This window comes from Aspergillus lentulus, assembly GCF_001445615.1.
Source record: "Aspergillus lentulus DNA, contig: Alt01, strain: IFM 54703, whole genome shotgun sequence".
Taxonomy (NCBI): domain Eukaryota; kingdom Fungi; phylum Ascomycota; class Eurotiomycetes; order Eurotiales; family Aspergillaceae; genus Aspergillus; species Aspergillus lentulus.
Genome location: NW_028322123.1, coordinates 881,594 through 902,413, shown reverse-complemented (window position 1 = coordinate 902,413; position 20,820 = coordinate 881,594). Strand labels below are relative to the sequence as shown.

Sequence of the window (20,820 nt, the reverse complement as noted above, 5' to 3'; positions counted from 1 at the left end):
TCTCAATCCAACTCCAGATTTACCTCGTTCTTCCTCTATTCTCCACCAGAAATCACAATGGGTGTCACCAAGCAGCTCGTGTCCGCCGGCAACGGCGTCGATTTCCCCAAGAAGGGCGACTTTGTCACCATCCACTACACCGGTAAACTGACCGACGGATCAAAGTAGGTGTCTAGCTATCCACTGTTTTATGAGCAGGACTCCCTGCTTTTTGTGTGACTACATTACTGATGGTGAACTCTAGGTTCGACAGCTCCGTCGACCGGAAAGACCCCTTCCAGACTCAGATCGGTACCGGCCGTGTCATCAAGGGTACCTTATCTTGATACGAATCCGCTGGGATGTTCTGTGCTGACGAGGATACCTAGGTTGGGATGAGGGTGTCCCTCAGATGAGCCTTGGCGAGAAGGCTGTCCTCACCATTACCCCGTAAGTTTGTCTGCTTCGGTTTGATTCTATAGCTAGTCCGTTTGCTAATGGGTGATTTGATAGTGACTACGGCTACGGTGCTCGGTATGTGTCTACGGCCTGGACATTGTGTTCGGTGAACTGACACATTTTCATTTTAGTGGCTTCCCCCCTGTCATTCCTGGCAACTCCACCCTCATTTTGTAAGTTGTCCCTGTGTGCTGCTGTGGATAGTGATGGGAGCTGACTGGGTTATAGCGAGGTTGAGCTTCTTGCCATCAACAACAAGAAGGCTTAGATCCCTTCCGCAAGTGATAGGATATAGAATCAATGCTTGAATAATTGCAATTCTACTGTTACTTGGCGCCATGATTCATGGTGACTTAGGATCACAAGGATCGACATACTCTGTATACATGTAGGAAACCAATGTAGATACGCAACGAAGCACATATGAGACCCTATGATCTCATGGAGCATTTACCTGTGCAATTGTAGATCAGTCCCAACAATTCCACCCGTAGCGAAGAAGTGACTTGTGGGTAAGGGGTAAGTAAAGGCTGGTTGAGGCTGCGAGTCTGTGACTGAGAATCTCCACTGTGGGAGGAACTTATCTCATTGCACAGGGTATGATATCACTGCAATTGTCCTTTGATCTTATCAAAGAATAAGTCAGGTAGATACCAGTATGGAACCAGTAGTAGGTGTAGTACAATGTACTTGTCTGACTGTAGGGATGACATCAGCGCACGGTGCCTGAGGCCAGATATCCACCGCGACGCGTCAAGCTGCCCCGCGTCATAGCAGACTAACCTCTTCTAGTTAACTCTGGCGCCTCAGACATAAGGCTGAAGTCATGATCAGCGATATTGGATGCTGCAACTTGAAGACTGGATTCTAAAATAGAAGCAGTGACAGACTATGACAGTCCTTGTGGCTTATACATGAGATAAGGTTGAGTTGATTGTCGTCCGTGTGCCTTTTTTCGCATGGCGATTGGTGGAAAGTCCCAGCTACATAGCTAAAGCGATACGAATCTGTTCAACCTCAATCGACCAGAGACCAGTAACACCTTGAGATGTTTCATTGGCGAATGACCAGATCGTAACATGAGACCTGGAGCGAAGTAGACCGTTGTGGCGGTATCACTGTGGCTGGTGAAGTGATCGTGGGTTACATAATGACCTACCATCGTAGGTATGACGACATATGATATGACCCCAGACCGGTATGTGGCAGCTCCATTCAGGTACTGCCAGGGGTTGATATGACAGGTTCAATGTGGAGGGACCCACGAGTGAATAATGAAATGCGCCTGAATGAGTTGGAATGGAGCTCGATGACTTGACGTCATTTGTTTTCATTGCTGAATTAAAGATATAAAGCTTCGAGATGCTCTTGAGATTCTTCCATCTTCAACATACAACAATCAACGTACTGAATTGAACAATCAAGCAATCATCATTGAACTTTTCCATCAAACTTTCTACCTTTATCTTCTAATATACCCTGATACGAACAACCCATCATAATGTCTGGACTCATGCACAAGGTCAAGGACGCCGTTACTGGCCATCACCACGATTCCACCCACACCTCCAATACCACTGGTACTCAGCACGGCACTCACCACACCACTGCTGATACCACGACCACCAACCATGGTCCTCACCACTCCAAGCTCGCCAATAAGCTCGATCCCCGCGTCGACAGCCACCGTGGTATGTTCTATTCGCACCTCAAGCTTTCCTACAAATGCTAACCACTGCTAAAGACCACCACCCTGGTTCTCACGCCACGATAACCCGGGGCCCAGATGGTGAAAAGGTCGCTCACACCAGCACCCACGGTCCTCGCCCCATCGAGCCTGGCCATGGCCACTCTGCTGCTACTGGCACTACTGGCACTACCAGCACCACCCACGGCCCGCACAGCTCCAACGTTGCGAACAAGCTTGATCCTCGCGTCGACTCTGATGCGGACAACCGCGCCCGGCATGAAGCTATTGGTGGAGCCCACGGCCCTCACAGCTCTAACCTCGCCAACAAGGCTGATCCCCGCGTTGACAGCGACAGAGGTGAGAAGAACCGACTCGGTCGTCCTGATGGCGTACTGACTCTTTCAGATAACCGTGCCCACACTGGTGCTGGAGCCACTACCGGCGCTTATGCCAGCGGTGCCCACAACACCTACGGCACAACTTCTACCAACGCCGGACCTCACAACTCGAACATGATGAACAAGGTCGACCCCCGTATCGACTCTGACAGGGACAACCGTGGTGCTTACGGAACTACCGCTACCCACGGTACCGGCGCCGGAAACACCTTTGGCACCCACACCAGCTCGAACGTCGGCCCCCATAACTCGAACATGATGAACAAGGTCGACCCCCGCGTCGATTCCGACATGGATAACCGTGCCCGCCATCAGGCCATGGGAGGTGCTCACGGTCCTCATTCTTCCAACCTTGCCAACAAGATCGATCCCCGCGTTGACTCTGACATGGACAACCGCGGCACTACCCACGGAACTACTGGTTCCTACGGTACTGGCCACGCCCACGGTTCTGGCGCTGGTATGAACACTGGCATGGGAACTGGCATGGGAACTGGCATGGGGACTCACACCAGCACAAATGCCGGTCCTCACAACTCCAACCTGATGAACAAGGTGGACCCCCGCGTCGATTCTGACAGGGACAACCGCGCCCGCCACGAGGCTCTTGCTTCCAACAGCTACAACGCCCCTGGCACTACCACTCACACCGCGGGACCCCACAACTCCAACCTGATGAACAAGGTGGATCCTCGTGTTGATTCTGACTTGGACAACCGTGGCACCCTGGGCACCCAGCGTGGTTTCTAAGCATGATACCCATTTCATCTTTTTTTCGCACGCTTGAAGTTGAATGGTTTTGATATCCTCTTATGCCGTGACGATGTCTTTTATGATTAGTATTATGACCAATGACACTCATCTTATCTAAATCTTGCTGCAGCTCTTAGTAACAATCGCAACACCTACGTACAAAGAGTAACTAAAGCTCTCGTGCTCTGATCTCCCTCCGTAGGTTCTCGAATCCCATCGTAGCAGGCATCCCGGCCATTACTCGTCCATACATTCATGCCGTAGGGGACTTGGCTAATTGTCTCTCACTGCTGGCCGGGTCTTTGCCCAAGACGTTAACCTTTCGGAGGTAGAGCACGAAGGCGTGTGTTTGACATGCGGTCAGCGGCGTACTGTCTCGGTTTGGGGTGATTGCGATGCTCGATCCTGCTTCAGAGAATCTTTGGGTAGAGAGTATATTGGTGCTGGAGGCCTAATATCTGTTGTGTTCCCCTGCATATCAGTCACTGTTATGCTGAGTAGGGGTATTACTGGTAGATTTCTCTGGAGAAGATAGGCATTGTTATTCCGAACCCTATCCCTGAGAGCTAAACAGTCTGGTTGAGGATTGGTGAAAGGAGAAAGCGTTGTGACTTGTTGATTTCGAACGAGAAAGCGTTGTACGCTGAGTTGATTTCGAAAATTCCTGTGGCTCAACTGAACGGTCGGTAGGGAAAAGGACATATCGTAGCACCTGACATAACATGATAAGGAATTCTATATCGAATATGCTCATCGGAAGAAGTCGGATGAAATCACAGGTGGTTTGGTAGCGATCTCAGCGGTAATCTTGAATAACCATGGTTGATTCTTCTCAATCCTTGTCGTTCTATCCTATATCGCGTCTGTTTTTCCTTTCCAGGTATCCCAGTGGATGCAGTGGAGCAACCTACTGAGGCAGGTCATCTGGTCATGCTGTACTATCCAAAACATCGCTTCTGGGCCATACCCCGTAGTCAAAAGTCCCAGTTTTGGGACAATCCTTGTCGATCTCTTCATGCCATGGATCACGTATTTCATTCTGTCATTTCTGTTTGTCATGCAGATGTTCAAACACCTACTTTAACGCGCATATTTGAGTACTACACATAGGGAACTCGATTGACGCAACTTATAGACCGTTAGTACTAAAGTATCAGGTATAATCTGTTCAGAATAATCACCTGTCTTAGTATACAGTGGAGATATCGCAATCTGAACACGCATTGAGCTTTGGAATTCCTACTGCATAGAGCACATACTTTCCTGTCTAGTCTCGAGATACAGTCTCGAATTAAGATGTTGATTTTGACCTATATCTCCAACAGGGAGAGGATGAGTGGACGGTCTATCACAACCACGGATTAGTGTCCAATTCTCGATCAGCATTTACGCAAATAGGCAAACTAAACGCTCTGCACATGACTATAACAGTATTATAGCGCTGGGGTCAGTATAGCTTGAGGCAATACGCATTGCGCCCTACGTCGAGTTTCCAGGGTGTGGATAGCTGCAGTCTTCACGAGTGCATGGTTGGGTTTCAGCAATGCCTATATTTAGTTAGGAGTAATTGACTCAAGTCTACATGCACAAGGCTGAAAATAGTGCATATCACTCCATAGATAAGAATTCTACGATTTTCCCAGTATCGATCAGTAAGTAGATCTCAACGCTGGGGAAGATGCTGGGGGCAATAGGCGAGGTCTTGGCATCAGGGGTTGTTTACCTCTAGTCGGACCCATCCGTTTCATCCACTTGCACACGGTCATGGTGAGAATTGAGAATTCAGCAAAGCGGGCGACATATCATCAATTCCTGATCATTCCAGCATCAAGAGCCATTGCATAGGTCGCTTAGAAGTGAGACAAACTTCCCCGAACGTTCCAGCCTCCAAGGATCCTGCAGAGAGAAGAAACAGTCCGGTGCTTGGCATCGAAGATCGGAGTTTGGTAATATCCACTTTGGAACCAACTAGCCAGTTTCAAGTCCCTGCTAGTCATGGTTTGCGACAGAGGAACTGCTCAGGAGTTCAGGCTTGGGACTTGTTTGGAGTTCTCACATGCCTTGACTCTGGTGAGCACGGAACTGTCGCTACGGGATGTGGACAGGCTGAGCAGATTCCTTGACTCACTCATACCAATAGGAAACTGAATTCATGCAGCCAGTCCATACCGAGGTCTCGAATTACCTCTGAACCAAGTTCCAATGTTACGCTGGATCCCTGACACATGCACTTGCTGTCGAGGGCAGATCACTAGTTCGTTACATCTCGATTCTTCTCGCTTTCTTTACCCCAAGAGGCATTCCGATGATTTTTGCATGGTACGGGTAATCGGAAGACCAAAATTAGAACTTCTCAAACTGAACTACGGGGTAAACCCCTGGTGATCGCATGGTCTAGCCGGCATCAGACGATCCAAAACCCGAGCTTGAGCAAAAACAAGACTTGGCCAGGAGCCAGAAGGTTCAGAAGGAGAACTCGTTCGTGCGATGTTCAATTGAACATTTCGTGCTAAGGCTGGAGTCTCCACCGGGGTAACTCTATTCGCTTAGCAAAATCGGTTCTCCAAGCTGCACTGTAGAGTATGATGATGGTTCGTCTGTTGCAGTCATGGATGCAGGTCCGTATTCTGATGCCATGATGCTAAACATAATTCACTTCTGTTCGTATCCCTTGAGCTCAATGGTTTCCTTAAGACAAACTGACACCCTGGTGGACAGATCTATTGCACGACATCTGCGCGAACTTGTAGCAACGATGTTACCCGAAGTAGCTTGCTACTCGATCGGCCCTTGAAGCCCCAACTCGGGGTGCTAGCAGGTTTCACCCCATGTCGTTGTCTCTGTCCAAAACTCGGATCACCATCAAGCCCTGCCCTCTTGACGCCATCGTTTCATCCGCCTGGAATAGAATCATACCTTCCAGAGGCAGGAAGAACATCTTTGCAGCTCTCAAATAGTAACCACAAGGCATAAATACCTCTCAACTTCCCATCCTCTTCCTCCTAATCATCCACCAATCCACTCACTGCTCCTCTGGTAGAAGCATCTCCTCCTTCTTTTCCTCTCGTTTTTCTCTCTTCTCTCTTCTTACTTACTGAATACCATCGTTCTTCCTTCGTTCAATATGCATCTCGCTCTTTCTCTTCTCGCCCTCTCGGCAACTTCAACACTGGCTGCGCCGGTGAATACCCTTCCTCAAAATCAGGATTCTAACGCCCCGACCCGTACCGCCAGACTCCTGACTCCCATCTCCCACCCTTCCAAGGAGGATTCTCACTTGAAGGCCCGTACCTTCGGCCTTCTGTCTGGTCTGCTCTCCCATGGTTTTGGCGGATCCGGATCCGCTGAATGTGAAGCCTGTGAGGGTGAAGCCGGTGGCTCCGCTGGTGGCAGCGGTGGATGGGGTGGCCTTGGATTTGGTGGTCATCTCGGTGGTGGCCTCGGCGGTCATCTTGGTGGTGGCCTCGGCGGTGGCCTGGGCCTCGGCGGCAGCGCTGGCTCCGGCGAAGACTGTGACGAAAATGGTGAAGGAGGAGTGAGTGTTGGTGGTTCTGCAGGCGGCTCGGCCGGTGGTTCTGCCGGTGGCTCTGCTGGTGGTTCTGCTGGTGGTTCTGCTGGTGGTTCTGCTGGTGGTTCTGCTGGTGGTTCTGCTGGTGGTTCTGCTGGTGGTTCTGCCGGTGGCTCCCTTGGAGGATCTGTTGGTGGATCTGCTGGTGGCAGCGCTGGAGGAAGTGCTGGCGGTGATACCGGTGCTTCTGCTACAGGATCTGGTTCAGCCGGTGGCTCTGCTACCGGTTCCCTTGGTGGTTCCGCTTCTGGTACTGCTGGTGGTTCTCTTGGAGGTTCCGCTGGAGGCTCAGCAGGTGGTTCCGCTTCTGGTACTGCTGGTGGTTCCGCTGGTGGCTCCGCGACTGGTTCTCTCGGAGGTTCGGCTACCGGCTCGGCTGGAGGATCTGCGGGTGGCTCGGCAGGTGGTGACACTGGTGCCTCAGCTACTGGTTCTGGTTCTGGTTCTACTGGAGGTTCTGCCACAGGCTCTGTTGGCGGCTCTGGTAGTGTTGGAGGAAGCGCAGGTGGTTCCGCCGGAGGATCTGCAGGTGGCTCGGCAGGTGGTGACACTGGTGCCTCTGCTACTGGCTCCGGCTCCGGCTCGACTGAAGGTTCCGGCTCTACTGGCGGTTCTGCTAGCGGCTCGGCCGGCGGCGACACGGGTGCCTCTGCTACTGGTTCCGGCTCCGGCTCGACCGAAGGTTCTGGCTCTGGCTCTGGTTCTGTTGGCGGCTCCGCCGGTGGAAGCGCAGGCGGCTCTGGCTCCAGCTCTGGCGGTATCAGCATTGGCGGCAGCGCTACTGGTACCGGCGGCGCCTCGGCCTCTGCCACTGCCTCCGCCAGTGCCGGTGCGAGCGCCTCTGCCGGTGCCTCTGCGACTGGTGGATCGGGCTCTGACAATGGTGAGGACTGCGACGAGACCGGCGCCGATGCGACTACCGGTGACAACGGCGATGACTACGGTAATGACGCTGGTGAGGGCGACGACTCGTCCGCGGGCGGTGATGACTCCGAGGACTGCGACTGCGATCAGTGAAGGGGTGAAAAGACAATGTTTATCCTGTCCTGCTGTACTTTTCTAATACCTGTCTGACTATCCCGTGTCTGTGTCTTTGCTGTGTGACTCCAATTATTATTGGAGCTTGCGTCTTTTTGCCTGTCTCCCACTATCATGTAATACCGAATGTGTCACTCCTTACGATCAAGATCAACATCAGCGATAGAGCTGCATAATGAAGCTATCAAGCAATCCGTTTCAATATTCGATTCCCTTCCAGAAGCATTTTTAGGATCTAGAAACATGCCATGGCAATCCATGAGCAATCTCGGGTCGCATCTCTCTGCAGTAATAAACTGTAGGGTTGACGCCAAGCGCCAGCATAACGTTATGCTGGACCCCTTGACAGTCAATCATCACAACCTCAACGTTAATCTCCGGAATAAATACTGACCTTATCCGAAGAGGCAAGCAGACAACGATCACCAACATTCAACCTCACAGTCACCTCTCATCTGCATGCAATATGGCACTCTTCCAAGGCATCTCCCTCCACATGACGGTCTACATCGACCCAGCGAATCTCCCAACATTCTGGAAAGCATTCAAACCAGTATACGAGGCCGTCATCGCAGAGCCAGAATGCACTTTTTTCGAGGTCTATCAAGATCCTGAGAACCCGGGGGCAATCACATGGGTGGAAAACTGGTATGCTGTCGCCAATATAATCAAGAACTTAGCTAACTGGGACAGGTCAAAGCCAATGGAATGGCTCGTTGAGGTAGGTTACGTAAATATACGGAGAATATATTGCAGGATCTGATATGCGCTAGGTCCAAGCCAATAAGCCGTACTATAAAGAGTACTTTGCGGCGACGATGCCGTTGTATCTCAAACCCCGAGAGGTCAAAGTGCTGGATCGTGTTGGGCCGCCGTACGTTGCAGTGAAAATGGAGAATGGGGGTTATAATCATGCAATCGATGATGTGAAGAAGGTGGCATGATGGATGGAAATGGATGTATGTATGTATGTATTTCGTGTCTACCATGCATTTTAAGAACAGCCAATTCTCCTTGGGACTGAGTGAAACATATGTTTTACATTACTGATGGTCTCTCATATTCATTATTAGCTCAGGTTCGACAAATCAACAGCATCTAGCACTGTTATCACTTTTGCCGACTAGTTTCTCTCGACAGTCGACGTTCGGCTAAAGTGCCATGCAGCATCACGGCTGGCGGCAAAATATAGGCCAATCCTAGTCACGATTTATGCAGGATAATCCTACTGCTCAGGCATTGTTTATCCGGGGAAAGAATTTTCAATGATTACTTTTTGTACGCGGCAAATTCGGGGATACTGCACCTCCCCCGCATTATAGCTCCTCTGGTGCTTATTTGTGAGACATGCATTAAGCCGATGTCCAGTTGTTCCTTTATAGTGCTCTGCCCTATCCTTGGCAATCAATAAGCTTAAATGGGAGCCAAAAAATGCGGTTGTTCTTCTATTGGCAAAGGTGAGAAATCATCATACAACACAGCAATCTTCTTCTCATGTCTGCACTCCGCCTGAGACATGGAGTGCTCCAGGTAATCCATGTCCCAGCGAAACTGAGACAATGCTGCCGATCACTCCTTCAATCCAGTTACAATATCTATCTAACGGCCCACCGGCAGAAGTGGGTGTCGATCACAACATGAAACAGACAATTTATCTGAGATCATGAGATTCGTTTTGACCAAAGAATTCGTAATCCCTTCATCGGCTAAAATCCGTTGAAACAATGGCTACTTAAGCCTTGGAGTCGCCACCAGGACCTCCTCTTCACCATTGAAGCAATCAAGCAATATGGTATCCTTCTCTTCTCTCGTTCTCGCTCTCTCCACCGTCGCTGGTGTGCTGGCTGCACCCGGCTCGGAGCAATACGTCGAGCTAGCCAAGCGCCAGCTCTCCTCCTCCCAGACTGGCACAAACAACGGCTACTACTACTCCTTCTGGACCGACGGCGGCGGCAAGGTGACCTACACCAACGGCAACGGCGGCCAGTACAGCGTCGACTGGACTAACTGCGGCAACTTTGTTGCTGGAAAGGGTTGGAACCCAGGCAGTGAGAGGTACGATTCTTTCTCCCAGCTTGGTAGGTTCAAGCTAATGGATTCAGAACGGTCACCTACAGCGGCTCCTGGGAGCCCAGCGGAAACAGCTACCTCTCCGTGTACGGCTGGATGACCGACCCGCTTGTCGAATATTACATCGTGGAGAGCTACGGCTCCTATAACCCCTCCAGTGGCGCCACCCATCTCGGCACCGTCGAGAGCGACGGCGGCACCTACGGCCTCTACAAGACGACCCGGACGAATGCGCCATCGATCCAGGGCACGGCGAACTTTGACCAGTACTGGTCTGTTCGGACTTCGCACCGCGTGGGCGGCACTGTGACGACGAAGAACCACTTTGATGCATGGACCAAGGCGGGTCTGAAGTTGGGGAACTTTAACTATATGATAGTTGCGACGGAGGGGTACCAGAGCAGCGGGTCTGCTACTATCACTGTTTCTTAGAGGTTGCTTTGATCAGGTGTACCTACAGCCGGTCAGAGATCTGGTTCTCTGATGTGCCATTCGACTAGTATAGCTCATTGTCCATACGTTGACTGTCTCTGCTGTCTAGAGTACTCGCTTTCTCTGCTAATATATGATCACATTCTACTCTATCGAGTCTCGGTAAGACAAGCCACAAAGCTTCTTTCCGCCGTAGCTTCTGCCAGTGACCCATGCTTAGTTCCAATAAATATCAAGTGCTCAATAGTTGACTCTGATTTATATGGCTCTATTTAGTACTCACATTTCCATATGATAATCCTCAAGCGAATCTTTGTTCTGTCAATCTTCCCCGGGAGGGCCTCCGCGTTCGGGAGTCTTTCCCCCAACGGTCCAGAGCTGTACATGTGCACTATGAAGCTGTCTCCACATACATGTCTATCTCCTCAAATAAAACCAAGAAAGCTTCCATGATCGTCATCCGTCTTGGCCTGACTGTGGGGGATCCTCACTGCGTCGGGGTATGACTCCACGAAGCGACATGATCAGATAAAGATGCCCGGCCTGTCTACATTCACATCTATCGATATGTACCGTTCAAGGCTACAGACCGTACACAGTTCTACAGAATCAACTTCCGAGGCAAGGCCTTGATTACAGCCATCACCATGGCCTCCTGCCTGGCCGTTCTCCTGTTAGGATTCGACCAAGGTAAACCCCCCTTCTTTCTCGACGCCAATTCGAGCTGACAGACGAAATAGGAGTCATGTCCAGTATCATCGGCGCACAAAATCGCTTTGGCCGCGACTTCAACAACTCCGACGCCGCAATGCAGGTCGGGGACGGGATGACCTCGTCAACGGCGCCGGTGTATCAGAGTGAATGCTCGCCGGTGGGGATACGGGGCGCTTTACTGACCCTCCAGGGGACGGTTACAATCCTTGGGGTTGTGATCGCCTATTGGTACGTTGTCGCCGTCCAGTTAAAGAGAAGATACTGACGACGGAAGGATGGACTACGGAACCAGCTTCACCGAGTCCTCATTCCATTGGCGCTTCCCCCTCTCCTTCCAGGAGAACATGCACATGAGCCGCAACCTAGCCCCAATCCTCAGCGGCGCCGTGCAGTGCACCTATCTCGTCGGCAACGCCATCCTCGTCCTCCAGATGGACCGCTTCGGCCGCCGAACGCTGCTGATGGTCTGCTCCGCGGGCCTGTGTCTGTTTCGTGATGGTTTCGATCCTCCTCTCGCTGGAGCGTGAGGAGGCCGCATTGGAGAGTCACGGCGTTTATCTTTGTCTTCCAGTTGTTCTATGGGGTTGGCTGGTTGCCTGTGCCGTGGTTCTATTCCGCGGAGATTAATACCACGCGCGTGCGCACGAAGATGCAGGCGATTGCGTCGGGGTGGAACTGGATGGCGGTTTTTGCGGTGGTGAAGATTACCCCGATTGCGTTTGGTGGGTGTCCCTGTGCTTATGCTTCTGAGACGTGCTGACGAAGTAGCGAACATCGGTGGGAAATGTTCATTATCTTTGCCGTGCTGAATGCCGCCTTCATCCCGATGGTCTACTGCTTCTATCCTGAGACTAAGGGCCCGGAGCTGGAGGTTATCCCGCTACTCTTTGCCAAGTGGGGAGTTACAGGGGGAGTCTTGTCGTCCAAGGGAGGCCGAACCGTCACCCCGGGGCAGTATGCTCGAGATGTTCAGGTAGACAGGAAAGTGGAAGTGCAGGAGGTTGAAACAGCAGGTTAATTAGTTCATTTCAATAGATATAAATGATATCAATCAGTTACATTCTCAGTCGCATCGCAGACAGACAGACGGCTGGCAATTTTGATAATCACATATCGTGAACAGTCGGCTCAGGCTCCAAATCCTGCCGAACCTTCTTCTTACTCTTGCTCTCCTGCTGCTTCACCTCGAATTGCACGTCGCCCCGATCAGCCTTGACCGACGCCTCGCTTACTGTCGAGTCAATCTCCTCCCATCTCTCGTGGCCGCTGCTGTCTTTTTTCTTGATGAGGGGGGGAGATTCAAAATTGTCGGGGTATTGCGGCGGGATGTAGACTAATCACCATGATTAGTAGTCATAAGCTCTGGCTGTGATGAGAGACTTGCATTTCTCGCCTTTGTTGGATAGCTCTGGGTGATGGTAGGCTCTGAGGAGGGGGAGGGGTCTGAAGCGGAGGGAGGTCCGGATAGTAGTGGTGATGGGTCTCAAGGACATTGTATGGACTATGGGTTCACTAGAGGTATTATTTTCTGATACACATAAGCTGAGAAGAGTAGAGGTCCTCAGCATTTCTTATATATATCGATCACTCATGATGATGTCAGGACTCTGGTATGCGAATGAATCATTGGTTCCCAAATGGTAACCTCGAGGTATCCATGTATACAATAAAGTATAATGAAGATCTCCGCTGTCATACCACAGCGAAGTGGCGAATACTGTACACCTCATTGCTTTCTCCTAACCACCTAAATAACTATCTCTATGAAGCAGCTTCTAAGCAACGCACCACCTCCTCCGTACTCATCACCTCCGCAAACTCCCCCCTCAAACTCTCCACCGAAACCTTATGCACCGTCTCCGCATCAAACCCCCCTTTAGCCCACGTCGCCGTCGCATCACTAACAAGCACCACAACCCCTTTTTCGACCGGCTTCACTGTCTGCGTTCCATCCGCGAGAATCTCCGGCCGTCCCTCCGGATAAACATCCCCAATCCCCAAATTCGCCGCCATCCGCACCGTCGTCGACACACAATGATCCGTCGTCAACCCCGCAAACACCACCTGCCTGATTTTTTTGGTCTGGAGATACCCCTCCAGCCCTGTCCCGATAAAAGACGAGTTCACGTTTTTCCAGAAAACAGGCTCTGAGTTGTCGGGCGCGGGCTGCGCGAAGTCTAGCGGGTGGGCACCTTTGCTGGGGTCGGCGGGGTGGAGCGGGCTGGTGGGCGAGGTGGAGGAGTGGAAGACGTGGATGATTTCGAGGGGGAGAGCGGGGTTGGTCTTTCGGGCTGTGCGGAAGGCATGAAGCAAAGAGGCAAGGTTGGTTTCGTAGGAGGGGTTGGAGCGCGAGGTGCCCCAGTAGGTTGGGTGGGTGAAGGCTGCTTGGTTGTCGATTAGGACGAGGGCGGTGGGGAGGGAGAGGTTGAGCATTTTGATTGAATCAGTAGGGTATTAAATAGAGGTGAGATTGAGATGTAGATTGCGATTGCAATTGCAATTGGATATTTACTTTATATACTGCGAGGCTACTGTCATGACTCAAGTAGAAAGTAATTGTCAGCAACAGCGAAAAACACTCGAATTGGGTGATTTGATTGGTTAGAATTTGAAGCTGTCTCTTGGCGCTGTCATATACCTCAGGACCCAATCAGATTGCGTATACAGATCAGCCCATATCGACTGTTCAATATCAGTATCGGACATCTACAGATCCACTGCCGCCATGTCTATCCATAATGTGAAGGCGGACACAGTTGTGTTGGGTCTGGTGAGCATGCATCTCTATGTGCATAAAGCTAGATTATTCAGGATACGGTCAAGGGGATGGAAGCAGGTAATCGTTCTATCTATCGCTGTGGACGCACATATCATCATGTGAAGTTCAGGTATCAAATGCAAATATATATATACAGAATGTACACAATGTACAAACTCACTCATGAGTCGTTGACTGAAGCCGGATCTGCTCCTCGGGCAGCCCCTCCTCACTCGGAACATGCTGGTACGTCTTCGTGCGCCGTCGACGCAGCACCGTATACACACACGTCGCAATCCCAACGACAAGACACAGGACCAGCACAGACGTAAAGAGAAGCCCAAAGTCCCGGACCAATTCATACGTCTCATGCGCCATCCGGAGAGCCTCCTCCGCAGTGTCGACAGGTGTGATACTGCTATTACCGCTTGTATCTGCTTCGACTCCTGCAGGGATGCTCGAGTTGCTACCGTGTTGCTGGTCGGCTTCTTTCTGCGAGTACAAAAGGTATGGATCAGTAGGATGCAGTTCTGCCACCTCGCCCTTGAACCCCGCTGCGGCCCAGTCGCCGGGCACACGGCTCCGATGAACCCGCGATACCCCCAGGACCTTGCCGGCGTGATCGACCGCCTCGGCGGAGACCCAGTCCAGATATCCGTGGGCGATATAGATGGTCTCAAAATTCGTTTTGGTGGTATTTCCAATGAGGACAGGCGGGGCGTTGGCTGCGGCACGTGCGTAAAAGTCCCAGCGCGCAACGTCGGTGGCCCCGTTCCAGCTGACATAAAATGTCGTCGCGAGATCAGATGCGTCTGTCCCGGCGACTGAGGCGACCAGGTCGGGCGGCGTGTTGGGCCGGCCGGTGAACTCGAACTTGTAGGCCCGGTAGGTCGAGAAGCGAGTCGAGTTGAACATCGCACTCAGCAGGACCTCGCCTTCGGGGGCAAACTCGGTGATGTACCCATGTTCACTCCAGCCGACAAAAAGGTTGTTGTTGGGAAGCAGCTGCGCGTTCCCACGCAGCCGGGTCAGCCCCCCGTCAGGGCGGTTGTAGCGCCGGAGGACCTTGGCTGTCATCGGTTGTACGCCGGTGTCGAGCTCTACAATCAGAGCGCATGAAACGGGCTCGTCATTTGTATCCTCGTCCGAGGCGTTGTTGAGAAAAGAGATGATGTGGTGAGTACCGTTGGACTCGACGAATTTGACGTCATGCTGTTTGGAAAAAGTGAAATCCTGCACAAAGTCGCTGCGCTGGCCCTGGCCTCCGAGCCGCCACAAAATGCGTCCGTCCGCCCCCGAAATCAGGTAGATGGTGTTGGTGAAGCGGAAGGACACAATGTAGTCTCCCGCAGCATTCATATCGACGGAGTTGGCATGCACATAGTCCCAGCCGGGACGTCCTTCCGTCGGCGAGTCGGGGCCATAGCGGACAGACTCGTGCAAGGGAACCTGGTTGAGGGAGTCCCATTCGAACAAGATGTCCGCGGTGTTGAGATCCAGTCGCACGAACCCACCGGTCAGGATCGCTGTTCGCTCTTCAGGGCGCCCAAGGTCCTCCAGACTGACCTCGTGCTCTCGATATGTCATCGCCAGGCCCGTTTTGCCGTCACCAAGAATATTGAATTCGTGTATATCGAAGGAGCCCAAATCTTCACGAAAGGGGAGCTTGTTTTGGATCTCATAGTTGTTTTTCAGAATCACCCCATGGCCCTGATCTTCATAGTCCCATGAATGCTGCCAAACCAACGAGAGATGCGGCTCATCCCCGATACTGTGAACAGCTTTGAAATCAAAAACGTTTCGATTATCGAACATGGGCGATCCAGCCCAGACGAGAGTGCCGTCGCCATCGTAGATATACGGTCCAACCTGATACTGTTCGAATCGATGGGTCGGCGCTTCAGGGTCGATTTGACCATACGGAGCGACGAACCAATAACCAGGGCTGACACGGTCGCGATCCTGGTAGTGGACGTCGAATTTCAAGGCTCGTATTTGAGGAAGCTGGAGGTGGCAGATCTCGTATTAGCACGGCGATCGATCTTTCGCAGTTTGCTAGGCGGAGAAAAAGAAAGAAGCATAAAGTAGCCTACCGTCACAAAGGACATGAGATCCTCGTCAAGCTGCTGCGCGGCCACATTATGCAGGAAGAGCGGCAACAATAATGCTAAGGCCCATCGCAGCATTGTGAGAGACTTGAAAAGTCGAGGGGAGAGGGAAAGACACTGGGAGTGTCAATTAATGTTGCGACAGAGTGATAAGACAAGAAAATGCGGGTCAGATCCATGACAGCCCGTCAGACTAAAAACACTCGTAAGGCTTGTATAATTTCGAACGAAAAGGGGAAATGAGGAGCCGTTGATCAGGTACATTGCCGAGCCTGGTTCAGTCTTCACTACGTTCCGTTTCCAGAACATTATTATTGGATCTCCAACGCTGACTGCAGCATTGCTGGAGGATGATCTCGCCGCTGGTGCGTTCCACAGATCCCCACGAGATGACGAGGCCTTGTCGGATCATTCTTGGCGTTTCACTTGTTCGCCTTTCGGACTCAAGACAGATAACTCCTCTGTAGAACGGACTGTTCGGAAGGGACGGATACAACGGAGCACAGAGGCTTGTTTTGATTGATCGTTGAGGAAATGTTTAGCGATTTGTCCTCATTCAGGCTACACCAGTGGATAACCAACCTCTTGTTGACACTACATCTCTAGAGAAGGACACGGACAACAATGAGGAACTGCCGAACAGAGTCTAAGCGATATTAGCAGCTTCTTGGCAGACAGATTTCTGCTTGTCTGATTGGTTGGAACAGAAAGACTTTCCAGACGCACTGAGGCACGTGGCCGATCAGGTGACTTTCCTTCCGTTGTCGGAGGGGCATAATTCCACGAATGCTTGGCTGAAGACTCAAGCCTTCCCACGGCTGCAGAATTAGACAGCATCATTGTCTCGATCGACGGAGGAATATGACGTGAGGACTACTTTTCCGTGCAGAGACGCTCCTACAGATGATTTAGAGTGGGATCTCGAGGCCAGGAGACTAAGAATGAGAGGTCGAAACGTTGTACTTCGTATATATGAAACCTCGGCCATGCAGGAATCTGAAGGAATCAATCCAGCTAGTCTATCGTACAGCACAAACAAGTCTAGTCCAATCCCATACAAGCAGCATAATACGTCACCGTGGCCGGCCAATCCGAGAAAATTCCCTTGACGCCCACCTTTCGTGCCAACGCGTCCACAATGCGATACATATCCCCGTCCCCGGTGATCGTCGACTTGACAGACTGGATATAGTACTCTCCCTTGGCGGCCGCCGCCTTCAGGGGCCCCGACCGCTCCAGCGACCAGGTAATGATATCCAGCCCGGCTTTCTTCGCCGCAACCGCATACGTCGACGGCACGATCTCCCCGTCCGCGGTGGTATTCAGCAGCGCAAAGATGGGCGGCGCCATAATCTTCACGCCCTTCTTAGCGAGGTCGGCCATTCCGTCCACGGCCTGCTGGTATCCGGCCGCGGTATCGACGCGCTCATCGAGGTAGATCGCCTGCTTGCCGAATTTGGGCTCATGCTGAAGCCAGTAGAAGATGTCGTCCGGCAGGAACGACTGCGGCCAGACGCGCGAGGGGTGGATGCCGTGGGCCTTGTAGTCGTCGATGAGCTGCTGCGCGTACATTGCCTGCGTGTAGTTGCCACCAAACGGCATGGCCACCTCCGGCGTCTTCAGTTCTGGCGTGAACTGCAGGCCCAGACGGTCCACCAGCTCGATGTACTCGTTGTGCTCTATCGGCGTGCCGCATGTCGCGTAGAGATCCGTGCGCCACGCCGCCGTGCCGTGCTGGTAGTCCTCGGGCGTGGTAGCGGAAGCATTGTACCCGTCCATCTTGGCGCAGAGGGTCTTGAACTCGGCGAGGGTGATGTCGGAGGTGCAGCACTTGGCTGTCGCGGACTTGCCGTTCGTCGCGGGCTGGAAGGGGACGGTGCATTTTGCTGCCAGGCTCGGGATGGTGAGGATGTTGGTCGTCGTGTGCAGGTCGCACTGCGAGTGGCGGCAGACGAGCTGGCGGTCTGAGGTGAACGCGACATCGCATTCCATGATGCCTGCGCCCATGCGCGCGGCGGCGAGAATGCCCTCGCGGGTGTGTTCGGGGAACTCGAGCGGACCACCACGGTGGGAGATGGAGAAGGCGGGCGCGTGCTTGATGCGCTTCTCCGAGCAGGACTGGAGTTTCTTTTTCAGCGGGCTGTCGGCCATTGCGTCGACCAGGTAGTACGGACGAGGCCCGACCTGGATGTTAGTGACTGTTGGACGAGAGTCGTGATCATTGCCGCGGGGGTTGAACGAGGGTGCGGCTGCGGCTAGGCCGGCAGTGAGGACCAGAGACGTGAGATGCATGGTGCTGATAATTTGCACTTGCACTTGTAAGCAGGAGATGCTTACTCCCTCCAACCGGGTCACATAGCGCTTTTATATCCTCGAGATCAAGTATTCTCTCGTAGCCATAAATACATCCCAGCCTCTTCCATGATGACATGAGCACATGGGACCATTCACTTCCCAGTTCGCTTGGTAGCAATATCTAAAAAACCCCCCTGCATGGCAATTTCCGCTGATAAGGTCCACCACCCCGTGCACAAACCATAACATCTGACTTGCTCGAAATCGCACGCATCTCCAACTTTTCTCCGCTTTGAAAGCAACACTGATTCTTGGCGCTCTTGGCGTTCACGCCCCCGTCGGCACATGCATCCAGCACTGATGGTGATTGAGTCGCCGGATTGGACTCTTCCTTCAGTGGCTGGCGTGAGTTTCTCTCGTGGAGCTGTCAAAGACTGGAGGTAAACATAGTTGTCTCCAGTGAATTCTCTATTTTGTCTCCAATTTCTAGAATTCTTTCCCTGTCAATCCTTGTCAGATGGCCACGTGGGAGATGCATTGATCAGCAAGGAGCAGCGTGAGCCTATTTCGAACGGCAGAGTCGATCTTAAAAACGCGATGTATCGAATAATTCTGAACAAATAGAATGACAAACTTCTGGTAGAAGAAGTACATGCAGACCGGGACCGTCGTATCGCAATTAAGCCTTGAACTAGTGACGCGATTCGATGAGAATGAAAGTGACGCTGCAAAGAGGCTTTCATCCATTAGCAAAACGAGCAAGGCACAAGATATATAGAAGTGGCATACAACAAATGCTATGTACAATCCGAATCCAATCACGCTCAAGCCCATAGGTATCAGATAAAACTCCAAAATTTTGCTTCACCACAGCGTACGATAGCAATAAATCACAGCATGGGCTTGACATCGTCCGCAACCTTGAATGGAGCTTCCGTCTTGCTCCGGACCTCTTCGACAGTAACCCCATCAGCAAGCTCGACCAGGGTCAATCCGTCAGTAAAGTCGACATCAAAGACACAAAGCTCGGTGATGATCCGGCTGACGCAGGTTTTGCCGGTTAGAGGGAACTCGCACTGCTTGACGATCTTAGGGTTGCCCTTCTTATCTGTGTGCTCCATAGTCACCACAACCTTGGTGGCGGAGGGATTGGAGACTAGGTCCATTGCACCTCCGAAGCCCTTGATCTTACCAGGGAGCATCCCTACAATACAGTCAGTCACGGGCGAATAATGAGGGAAGAAAAGAGACTCACAGTTGGCCAGGTCACCACGCGCGCTCACCTGCATCGCACCCAGAATGGTCAGGTCGATGCGTCCAGAGCGGATCATACCAAACGACTCATCACTGCCGAAGACTGCTGCACCGGGAATGAGGGTGACGGTCTCCTTGCCGGCGTTGATCAAGTCCGCGTCCTCCTGACCCTTCTTAGGGTAAGGGCCCAGGCCGAGGATACCGTTCTCCGACTGAAGCATCACTTCCACCGAGGGATCGACAAAGTTGGGCGCCAGCATGGGCATGCCAATACCAAGGTTAGCATACATGCCGTTCTTGAATTCCTTGGCGGCACGGCGAACGATGCGCTCCCGCTTCGCGGCCGTATCGCCCTTGCCGAGGGCGGCAGTGTCGTCACCATCCTCCTTGGCAAAGGTGTATTTCTCGATGTTCTTTGGAGCCGTGCTCTGGACGACGCGCTTGACGTAAATACCCGGCAGGTGGATAGCAGCCGGCTCGATCTCACCCGGTTCAACGATGTGCTCGGCCTCGACAATGGTCGTCTTGGCGTTGCGGCCCATCGCGCCGTTGAAGTTGGCCGCGGCGTACCGGAACTGGCAGTTACCCAGCTTATCGGCTTTCCACGCCTTGACAAAGGCATAGTCACCCTTGATCGCCTCCTCCATCACATAGCTCTTGCCGTCGAAGACCTTGACGTCCCGCGGCTGACTGTACTGAGCCACCGTGCCGTCGGGGTTATGCTTGAGCGGCAGCTCGCCGGTCTGGACGACCGTTCCACAGGCCGCTGGGGTGAAGAAGGCAGGGATACCGGCGCCACCGGCACGACACCGCTCGGCCAGCGTGCCTTGTGGCGTCAGCTCCAGCTCGATCTCGCCAGTCAGATACATCCGCTCAAAGGTCTTATTCTCTCCAACGTAGCTGGCAATCATCTTCTTGATCTGCTTCGACTGGAGGAGCAGACCCAAGCCAGCTCCATCAACGCCTGCGTTATTGCTGACAACGGTCAAGCCTGTGATCGAGGGGTTGGCGCGCACGGCGCCGATCAGTGTGTCGGGAACGCCGGACAGACCGAATCCTCCGGCAAGAAGGGTTGAGTTGGGCTTCATATCCTTGATGGCTTCCTCGGCAGAAGCGACCACCTTGTTGATATCATTCCGGTGAAGGCTGCTCGAGAATGCTCGTGCGAGGAACCGTTGGTGCTAGAGAGCAGTTGTTAGTTTGGCGCATCATTCCGAATAATTGTGCCGTACCTTTGCAGGATTGACAGAGAATTGCCGCACAAGGCGCAGACACGTTGCCACTTGTGAAGGCATTATGAAGGG

At 52.4% G+C, this 20,820-nt stretch overlaps 9 protein-coding genes across 9 annotated transcripts; 5 read left to right on the top strand and 4 right to left on the bottom strand.

Annotated features, from left to right (window-relative positions):
• Positions 1-57: 57 nt before the first annotated feature.
• ALT_0266 (FKBP-type peptidyl-prolyl cis-trans isomerase) lies at positions 58-706 on the top strand (the record flags this gene model as incomplete). Its single annotated transcript, XM_033560274.2, has 6 exons — positions 58-164; positions 245-312; positions 369-429; positions 493-513; positions 570-611; positions 667-706. The coding sequence occupies 6 exons, from the start codon at positions 58-60 to the stop codon at positions 704-706; spliced, it is 339 nt and encodes a 112-aa protein (XP_033416165.1).
• A 1,233-nt stretch (positions 707-1,939) lies between these two features.
• dprB lies at positions 1,940-3,276 on the top strand (the record flags this gene model as incomplete). The annotated part of the gene is made up of 2 exons (XM_089598952.1): positions 1,940-2,129; positions 2,183-3,276. The coding sequence occupies 2 exons, from the start codon at positions 1,940-1,942 to the stop codon at positions 3,274-3,276; spliced, it is 1,284 nt and encodes a 427-aa protein (XP_089456616.1).
• A 3,127-nt stretch (positions 3,277-6,403) lies between these two features.
• ALT_0264 (uncharacterized protein) lies at positions 6,404-7,864 on the top strand (the record flags this gene model as incomplete). The annotated part of the gene is made up of 1 exon (XM_089598951.1): positions 6,404-7,864. The coding sequence occupies one exon, from the start codon at positions 6,404-6,406 to the stop codon at positions 7,862-7,864; it is 1,461 nt and encodes a 486-aa protein (XP_089456615.1).
• Positions 7,865-8,351: 487 nt separating this feature from the next.
• On the top strand, positions 8,352-8,829 carry ALT_0263 (putative quinol monooxygenase; the record flags this gene model as incomplete). The annotated part of the gene is made up of 3 exons (XM_033560270.1): positions 8,352-8,533; positions 8,579-8,606; positions 8,659-8,829. 3 exons carry the CDS (start codon positions 8,352-8,354, stop codon positions 8,827-8,829), a joined length of 381 nt encoding a protein of 126 aa, XP_033416161.1.
• An 845-nt stretch (positions 8,830-9,674) lies between these two features.
• ALT_0262 (putative endo-1,4-beta-xylanase B) lies at positions 9,675-12,119 on the top strand (the record flags this gene model as incomplete). Its single annotated transcript, XM_033560269.2, has 6 exons — positions 9,675-9,940; positions 9,988-10,378; positions 10,987-11,077; positions 11,128-11,329; positions 11,394-11,624; positions 11,870-12,119. 6 exons carry the CDS (start codon positions 9,675-9,677, stop codon positions 12,117-12,119), a joined length of 1,431 nt encoding a protein of 476 aa, XP_033416160.2.
• An 88-nt stretch (positions 12,120-12,207) lies between these two features.
• On the bottom strand, positions 12,208-13,534 carry ALT_0261 (putative isochorismatase family hydrolase; the record flags this gene model as incomplete). Its single annotated transcript, XM_089598950.1, has 2 exons — positions 12,208-12,434; positions 12,904-13,534. The coding sequence occupies 2 exons, from the start codon at positions 13,532-13,534 to the stop codon at positions 12,208-12,210; spliced, it is 858 nt and encodes a 285-aa protein (XP_089456614.1).
• A 502-nt stretch (positions 13,535-14,036) lies between these two features.
• Positions 14,037-16,045, bottom strand: ALT_0260 (uncharacterized protein; the record flags this gene model as incomplete). Its single annotated transcript, XM_033560265.1, has 2 exons — positions 14,037-15,863; positions 15,953-16,045. 2 exons carry the CDS (start codon positions 16,043-16,045, stop codon positions 14,037-14,039), a joined length of 1,920 nt encoding a protein of 639 aa, XP_033416156.1.
• Positions 16,046-17,008: 963 nt separating this feature from the next.
• On the bottom strand, positions 17,009-18,259 carry ALT_0259 (glycerophosphodiester phosphodiesterase family protein; the record flags this gene model as incomplete). Its single annotated transcript, XM_033560264.1, has 1 exon — positions 17,009-18,259. The coding sequence occupies one exon, from the start codon at positions 18,257-18,259 to the stop codon at positions 17,009-17,011; it is 1,251 nt and encodes a 416-aa protein (XP_033416155.1).
• An 893-nt stretch (positions 18,260-19,152) lies between these two features.
• ALT_0258 (3-oxoacid CoA-transferase) lies at positions 19,153-20,811 on the bottom strand (the record flags this gene model as incomplete). The annotated part of the gene is made up of 3 exons (XM_033560263.2): positions 19,153-19,466; positions 19,518-20,697; positions 20,749-20,811. The coding sequence occupies 3 exons, from the start codon at positions 20,809-20,811 to the stop codon at positions 19,153-19,155; spliced, it is 1,557 nt and encodes a 518-aa protein (XP_033416154.2).
• Between the last annotated feature and the right edge of the window lie 9 nt (positions 20,812-20,820).